The sequence below is a fragment of the Vigna unguiculata genome, chromosome 1, assembly GCF_037176805.1.
Source record: "Vigna unguiculata cultivar grain cowpea cultivar isolate G323 ecotype 2 chromosome 1, ASM3717680v1, whole genome shotgun sequence".
NCBI lineage: Eukaryota > Viridiplantae > Streptophyta > Magnoliopsida > Fabales > Fabaceae > Vigna > Vigna unguiculata.
Window position 1 is genome coordinate 37,382,787 of NC_140792.1, and position 9,153 is coordinate 37,391,939.

The following is a 9,153-nucleotide window of genomic DNA, read 5'->3' on the forward strand; positions in this document are numbered from 1 at the left end:
TAAGTTGATACATTATATGAAGTTTTAATTTGTAATTTAATAACTTATAATATTTTTGTTGATATTGATATTTATTACATATTTTTTGTATCATACATATTAATATGTATGATAAGAAAATATACAATAAAAATTAACATCAACAAAAATATTATAAATTATTAAATCTTGAAGTCTACCAAAATAATAGTGCAAAAATATGAGCACTTAAGTTTTGTAGGAACATGTCTAAAACTAAATCTTAGAAGTACAAGATAGAGATTGTCCATCATCAAGCAACATCCCATCATTAAATTTTTCTTTTTTCTTTCACCATGATATTTCCATCAACCAAAGGAGAGTTTAAAATAGAAATTGAATCATCCAATCAACCATTAGGCTCCCTTCAATTGAAGTCAAAGTATACTAATAAAGATTGATAAGGAGTAAAATATGCAAAGAGAACATTGTCCTTTAAAAGTTTCTTAAAAAACAAATTTAATTGAAAAGTATCACAACATTAAAATCGAAAATATTTTATTGCTTACAAAAGAGCAACAATACGTAACTATTTTATATGATTTCATCGACAAAAGCAAATGATTTTAAGCAAAGAAACAATTATATACATTCGTTTAAAAATTCAAAAGAGGAAATACCGACTAAAAGTATAAAACTCCTATCTATACATTCGTTTAAAAAATAAGAAAAGAAAATTAGAGTTGACTCAAAATGAAAAAAGTTGAATATAAAGCATCTATACTAAACAAACAAGTAAAACCTATATTACATAAATTATCTTTTAATTTATTTATTCATTTTATTTATACTTATCACAAGTTAATGCATTTTCATAAAAAAAATAAAATAAAGAGAAAAATGGTCAGTTTTTGAACCAGAATAACCCTGTCCTAATATATAATTTTTTCTACCTCGAACAGAATTATTTCTCATAAAATATACCTAAATTTTACCAAAAGATACCATTTAACTAAATAAGTTAAACCAGACACGAATTAATTCATTTATCTAAAACTTTAAATTAAGTCAATAAGATAAAAATCACTTCAAATATTTTCTGTCGGAGCAAGAAGAAAAAAACATTTGTAACAGAAAAAAAAGAAGTATGTATGTGCTTCGAAACATTATGAGAGTGCTCGAATTGGGCCGCACGAATATGACGGGTCGGTGTCGGGCGCCCATTCTAAAACCCTCGCTCTTCGCACTCACTGCTCTTCGCTTTTGTCTTCCTTCTCCTAAAACCCTCGCCTCTGCACTCCATAGTTAGGGCTTTTCATTCTCCTCATCACTTCTTCAATGGCCATTCTTCTTCTCAGACACTCCTCTTCCACTTCTCGCCGCCTCTTCCCCTTAGCCTCTCAAATCCACTCTTCCGTATCTCGTTCTCCTCTCTCTACTCCCAGTGACTCCACCTCCACCGCCTTATATTCTTTCAATTCCAATCCATGGTGGAGATCCATGGCAACTTTCACCAGAACGTAACACTCTCGCTTTCTCTTTTTCGTCGCAAAATTTAAAATATACAAGTAACATTAATCGTTATTAGTATGTCTTTTACTTGTTTTGTTCATTTTATTGTTTGACTTTGCAGGAAGCCTCACGTTAATGTCGGAACTATTGGACACGTGGATCATGGGAAGACCACGCTAACTGCGGCAATCACCAAGGTCTTGATTCACTCTTTGTTTAAATGTGTGTTGAGGTGGATGTTTTGGTGTTTATTACTCAATTAGGTTTGATCAGGTGCTTGCGGATGAAGGGAAGGCTAAGGCTGTGGCCTTTGATGAAATTGACAAGGCTCCTGAAGAGAAGAAGAGAGGAATCACCATTGCAACGGTATGGAATCGCACTCTTTTGGTCTTGCAATCGATTGTGTTGTTTTCTGTTGATATGTATGCTTGCTCTATATTTCGGTTTTCAGGCTCATGTGGAGTATGAGACTGCAAAACGACGTTATGCGCATGTGGACTGCCCTGGACACGCGGATTATGTTAAAGTAAGCTTTCGAATTTGGTTTAGTTTCTCTAAGAATGTTTTTTTTTATTGGAGTTATCAATTGCCTAACGGAAGCTGGGTGGCTAAGTTGTGGCGAACAAATTTAAGCAATTTTACCTTGTATAATAGTTAATTGTGGAATTTAGCATATTTTGGTGCTTGTGTAGCCTGACCTTCTTTTCAAAATGAGATGGAAAATTTATGCTAGGAATTTGGAAGTAGATTAGTTTGTAACAAAATATATTTTATAGGTATTGATTACACTGTATATTGGCAACAGCTGCATTTGTCAGATTCCTATTTTCCATGAATGCTGGTGGGTTTAGCATTCCAGCTTGCCTTGATGTACTTACTAGATGGTTTATCTAATGGTTTTATTTAGTTTAAATAAGAAATTAATTCTTTTTCACTGTATGCTTTATAATTGTCTGTTTTTTTTTTCAGAATATGATTACGGGAGCTGCCCAGATGGATGGTGGTATACTTGTTGTATCTGCACCTGATGAACCAATGCCTCAAACCAAGGAGCACATTCTTCTTGCTCGCCAAGTAGGTATTCTACTGATGTGGTTTGTATATATATACCTAGAACGTCTACACCTTTCTCCTTACTTCTAGATTGACATATTTTATCTTTAAATGTATTATGCATGTTGGTGTGCCATCTCTTGTTTGCTTTCTAAATAAAGTTGATGCTGTTGATGATCCAGAGTTGTTAGAGCTTGTAGAAATGGAGTTACGTGGTAGGGTGTTTCTCTAAGGCTTCTCTTCTCTTGTCCATGCTCAGAAAATGAATAAACCTGCTTAAGTTTCTGTAATCTTTGTGTTTGCTAAAATGTGTTTTTATGATAATGTTTTTTGCAGAGCTACTGAGCTTCTACAAGTTCCCTGGGGATGAAATCCCGATCATTAGAGGTTCAGCGTTGTCTGCTTTACAGGGTACAAATGACGAGATTGGAAGATAGGCCATTCTAAAATTAATGGATGTTGTAGATGCATACATTCCTGACCCTGTTCGCCAACTTGACAAGCCCTTCCTAATGCCAATTGAAGATGTGTTCTCAATTCAGGTAAAAGGACCTGAACTTTATTTTTTGGGTTAATTTTTGAAGAAAGCAGATTCATTCAAGTAAAGATGGCCTCAGTTATAAAATTGTTACAATTTGTAATGTAAGTCTTGTGTTTTTATCATGTTCTATCACTTTCCATCTGCTCCAGTATAAACACCGTTTAGGTAACGACACTGTTTAAGAAGTACTATTTATTACTATTCTGTTTACGTTAAAATTGCTTTAAATTCCTTATATGCTCCTTCAGTTCACTCAAACTACAACAATTATTGATGTGCTTAACATCATAAGCAGATGGGATTATGAACACTGGAGCATATGTGGAATAGATGTTTATAATGCCGGTCATCTTTGTAACTGTGGTCACTTTAACAAATTCTTTCTTGTTCTTCTAAATCTCTAGTTAGGTGAAGGATAAAATTTCAAAATCTTAAATTTCAAATTCTTAATTCGGTCTAGGGTTTTTGAAGAATAAAAAAGGAAAGGAGGTAGCATTTGTTACGACCTTGCTCTTTGTAATGATATGACGCAGTGGTAATTTAAATCTTAACATAGTGCTTTAAAAACTGTTGTCTCATATAATTGTTTTTTTTTCCCTTAAAGAGAATATCAAAATTTCTATTTTCAACACTTAGTTCTCTCAAAATCTGCATTTGTTTCATTACATATATTGGATTGTATGGACATAAATAAATATGGGGGCAATGGTTTCCATCATTTCAGCTGCTTTATATTTTTCATTTGTGATGAAGGGACGTGGAACAGTTGCCACTGGCCGTGTTGAACAAGGCGTCATTAAAGTCGGTGAAGAAGTAGAGGTGTTGGGTCTAATGCAGGTATGTATGTTCATTGAGTCATTTCCTATATATAGCTGCCCTCTGATCCTTCCTGTTAATAAACTGATATTAATTATTCTTTCAATAAAAATACTACAGATTAATCAGAAACCTTTCATTAAAGACAAAACATCAATGTATATTAATTTCTTACAAACAAACAATAAACCAGTCGAAATTATTCCCCCCAAATAAACATTTCACATTTACTGTGCTTGAAATAGAAAAAAATGTAAAGTATAATAATGCTTGCATGGCTTAGGATCTTATTTTCATGCAGTATATATAACAGAATATTGGATGGACCCACATGTCAAATCACTCTCTTTGAGGTTCCCTGGTTTATCAATGGTCACCGTCTGTTGAAGGAACCATGCTTCCTCATGCTTGATGTACTTCTCAACTTCTTCTTCGAACTCTTGATAAAATTTGAAAACTGGTCGTTTAGGTTATCCCTAGCATTAGCCTCGTCATCATCTCGTAGTGGTACAGGTGTAACGTTGCTCTGCTCCCGACCGATGTGGGACACGTTTCTAAGTTTACCCTTGGCACGTCGAATGAAACTGTTGAAAGTTTCATCGTTATCAAGTGAGGTGTTATCTGAGTTCGCCGCACGACCATGTTGTCCCTTCCAAGCGCGTGTGGTCTCTACTGCTGGATTAGCAGCACGCCACCTCATCCTTGGATCATATCCAGCTTCACTTGAAGCAACTCTTGTTGCCTTTCCATGAACCTTTGAACTTGATGAGTTCCTGTTCCATGGTGCAGGTTGGTTTGAAAAGTGTTCGATGCAAGGTATATGGTTTCTCGACAAACTTGGTTAAGCTCAAATGATTATAAGTTGAGTTGGTGTAACTTGTTTTATAGTGTGTTATGAGGGTGTAAATGGAAGATTATGAACTAAAATAAGAAAGAAATAGTGACATGTTTTGAATAGGTATGTGTATGAGGACTAATTGTTTTTCGTAGGAGCTATCCAGTTAAGATTCTGAACAGCGATTAAGAAGAGCTTTTTCTAATTTTCCACGGAATATAATGGTGTCAAACTCCAAAACAACGAAGTACTGATGTATATACAGTAACATTGAACCATGGCCAAAGTTGACGGCTTAGTCCTAATCTTCTCAAGGAAATAAAATAAAAGGAAGAGATTTTCTTTAAGTACTTGATAATTCTATGGTTAGTATTGTATACTGCTGTTTTAATTATCTGTTATTATCATAATAAAAAGCAAAAAAAATAAACATAAACATTTATCTCTTTCATCAAAAATCAGTATCTTCCTCTCCCACCCTCACAAACATGAGAGTTTTCCATGGAGCAGCTAGATGGTATCAGATTCCAAGAGGACCCTTCTTCAGAATTGGCGAAATAAACAAAAGTTTCAGTTGCAGCTTGCAAGAATCACGTCATTCCCATATATATAAGATGCTTATGTGGTTATGGGTAATTATTATTCGTGTGTCTTTATGTGGAAATTAAACAACTCATCGCACTTGTTGAATTTTAAATTACGATCAGAGAGCCAGAATGTAAGTGGCTCCTACCATACCAAACATTAAAACGAATATGTTTCTGGAATTTTATTTTTGCATGTTCATGGTGTAGTGTATCAACCGTAGTTAAATTTATCTCAATCTAACGTTGCTGGTTGAGTATTGCTTCCACATTTATCTCAGTTAATAGATAGTTTAACGTTGTCATGTTCTTTCACAAAAGACAGAAAGAGAGGGGGGGAAAGCGAGTCCAAGTCATGCAGCTCGAAAGAAACAAAGTTCTAATTTTCAACTCACGCCAAAGATTTCTTCTTTCTTATACCATTTACTCTTCCCGGTTCCACCGTTGATTTATGTCACTACCACCATCTTTTAGAAAACAAACCATTATGTACCAAACTTGACACTTCTAGAACCAGTTATTTTGACTCAAATTCAAAATACTGGACCAGCTTTTATGATTCCCGTAAGTGTTTTTTTAAGGTGGGACGGTTGTTATTAGAGAGAACTTTGACTACACTAAGGTTCGAAACTACTTTATTACACCTAACAATCACATGCAAGAACTTATCTGCTTTTTCATAATGGTAATGGGGTTTTGAATTTACCACCATTAATAAAAGACTTGAAAATTAGTTCACTATGTAACCAAGTAGAGTTAACAATAAACTATACTTTGAAATGGCGTATTTTAGAGACTAGAAGAAAAAAATTTTCTTGCGAATGTTACTGTATTATAGTTAATGGGCTCCCTATATTTAGAGAAGTAATATTTTTTTTTTGTTTTATTATTATATTAAATTTATAATTTTAGAATTTATAATTAGTTGGTCATTTAATAAATTATTAAAGAATATATTATGTTTAAAGTATTACTTCTCTGAATAATTATTTTATTCATTTGATTTATTATTAAACTGATTTACCGTAAAAATAAAAATATATTTCAACTATAACCTTTAATATCTAATAAATTATTATTTTAGTTCTTAAATAGTATTATTAGTTTTTTAAATTTAAAATCTTCATACAAATCTCTAAAATGCTCGAATTCTATATTGAATCGATTTAACCCACGGTATGTATTTCTAAAGATTATTTTTAAAATTATTTGATTTTTAAAATAAATAGATAATTATTTCTTTTAATGTGTGTCCTTATATACATATGTTGTCTATTGTAATATTTATCTATTATAATATAACAACCCTGCAGAAGAGTGATACAAAATATCATGAGACGGACCTTCAAAGATAATGCATCAGAATTAATATACAAAATATGAACTCTTCTTTGATTGTTTTCAGGTTTAGCTGTTGAGTCAGGAAATCATAAGACGGGGCTGGAGGGCCACTGCAAGGTGACAAGATGAAACTGTCACAGCAAAGAATGGTCCATCTTGTAAGGGAAAGAGATTGTAAGAAGATTTGTTGCAGCTGCAGTTGAAGGGATTATATTTTGGCATTTTTTAGCTTAGTTCAAATACTACCAAATATATTCCAGTGATAAACAAGTGAAAGCAGTGATGCATACCTTTAGTCCCTCATTGAAAAGCCATTAAAAAAAAGCAGTCTTAAACGTTGACAATAAAGCAGCATAATAATGTCTCAATGGTTTCAACTTTCAAGTACCACCTAAGATTTACTAATGCAACCCACGTTCTTCTTGATTTTTTCTCTCTTAATAGTAGAAGGTGGAAGGGAGTAAAAGGAAACTCGATATCAATCCTACTGAGGCACATACAAATTTGACTAATCAAATTAACTTACATAATTCACAACATAGAAACAGTCTAATTAATGCTCAGCGATTTAAAAGCTAAACAAGGGTGCTGGAAGATGAATACAGGCTAATTTTACAATTCAACATTGGAGCATATCCCAACTGGGGAACAAGTCAACAAGATCAAGAAAAGTATACTCTGCATACCTCTTTAAAGGAGCAGTCAAAGTGGATTGCTTATTTTCGTGTGGATCTTCCAAGGTTCTTATGACCACCAAATTACCATGGGAAAGAAAGATGCATAATCAATAAACAGATACAATAAACGAGCCATCTTCATTACTACAATGAGACATTCCATGGTTATGCACAACACTATCTAAATAATTTCAGTATTAGAACCCTGTGGAAGAGTGAAAAAACAGAATTGAAGGTATGGTTATGCCTCCAGATAATGACCCTTGTATGCTACTAATAACTCCTCTGCATTTTCTCTGAACTGTGATATATACTTGTCCAAGAACATCTCCTCAGACAAGCACAACACATGAATATAACTGGGGACTTTCTTGCAGAGATTTTTTGATTTCAACAGTTGGAAGACTTTATATCGAGGAAGCACGCGATCCTCCATGCTGTACATTAAAATCTTAGGCTGGTGAATAAGGACTGACTTGGGCAGCTTAACTGTATGCAAGAAGAATTTCATTCCAACTTTCAACTTCTTCTCTAATGTTCTAAACAAAGTCGGGGTTCTCTTGAACATTTGCAGGCCCTCATCCTTCGAAAAACCAAAACAATTAATTAGTTTCAACTTTCTCTCAAATGTTTTATCGCTCAAACAACTTAATGTATGAATTGCATGGACAAACATTCTTGAATTTTCACGGAAACCCAAGTCTACAGCTCGAGAAACATTGTTTTCAATAGTAGACCGCTGTGCAACGAAAAGCCTTGGATGAAGTTTGAGTAGCAATGAAAGATGAGTCCCAAGAATGCCACAACTCTCCAAGAAGACGACATTCTCCATAATTCTTTTGTACTTTGGGGGTATCCAGCCACATCTGTGCAAGACAAGAATAAAATCTTTCTGGTCGTAGACAATTTTCCTAATAGCTTCAACTGAGGGGACCAATGTTTTCTTCAAGCTATGAGTCAAAATGGAGGGATTCTTTGAAATGAAGCTGCATAACTCGTAACCCTGGAATCCAGACATCTGAAATAGCTGAATTTTGGGTCTCAAGATTTTCTCAACGTTTGTAAACAGTATCTGGGGTCTTTGACGAATCAGGGAGAGAATCTGGCTTTGGGAAAAGCCTATTAATTTGAAGAAAGTGAGCACTGATAAGGGGTTTTGACGGAATCAGCACCCTGAAACACGTTTGGAGACATAAAGGGATTGGGTTCTGGAGAACTGCAAGTCGGAATTCAGGTAATCAATTATTGAAGTGGTTTTGTTGAAGTGTAGGCAACGGCTTTTGGTTGAGAAAGAGAGGAAGAATGTCATAGACTGATAAGAGAATTGATTGAAAAGAGAAGATGAAACAGCATGGTGTGACTTGAGAGACTGCATTGGTTCTGTGATCGTAGATGAATGAATGCTTTGTTTAGAATCAACCAAAAAACAACGTATTTTTTAGGTTGTCTATTTCGAATTTGAAGTCACCAAACGTTGGCAGCCCTAATCAAGATAATCCCCAAATCTGATTCTCAAGGGTTTCAAAGAACCCTAAATCCCCAATTTCTTTAACCTTTCGTCTCTCGCTTGGATTTCAAACCCTTCTTCTTCATTGAGCACGGCCAAATCACGATGAAGAAGACTGAACCCTTTCTTGAAGTTGCGTTCTCGTCGACGGTGGGTTGCTGATAGAGGCCGTACCCCACCAAATTAAAACATATTAAATGCAGTACATGAAAGTGAACCAAGTCGTCTCCCAACGACCAATATTTTCATTCAAAGCCAATTTTCCAGATGAACACAACAATAAAACACAGGGGGGAGGGGGGTTGGCAGACAGATTCAGAATGCTAATC

The 9,153-nt window shown here is 34.5% G+C and overlaps 1 protein-coding gene and 1 pseudogene across 1 annotated transcript in view; one reads left to right on the top strand and one right to left on the bottom strand.

The window, feature by feature from the left end:
* The first annotated feature begins 1,296 nt into the window (after positions 1 to 1,296).
* Positions 1,297 to 4,735, top strand: LOC146888951 (elongation factor Tu, mitochondrial-like; annotated as a pseudogene).
* A 2,823-nt stretch (positions 4,736 to 7,558) lies between these two features.
* The window catches only part of LOC146888952 (uncharacterized), a 9,938-nt gene continuing 8,343 nt past the window's right edge, over positions 7,559 to 9,153 (bottom strand). The window contains exon 8 of the mRNA XM_085666833.1: positions 7,559 to 8,436. Within this exon, the coding sequence (XP_085522959.1) occupies positions 7,559 to 8,436 (878 nt within the window). The remainder of the gene's footprint in view (positions 8,437 to 9,153) is intronic.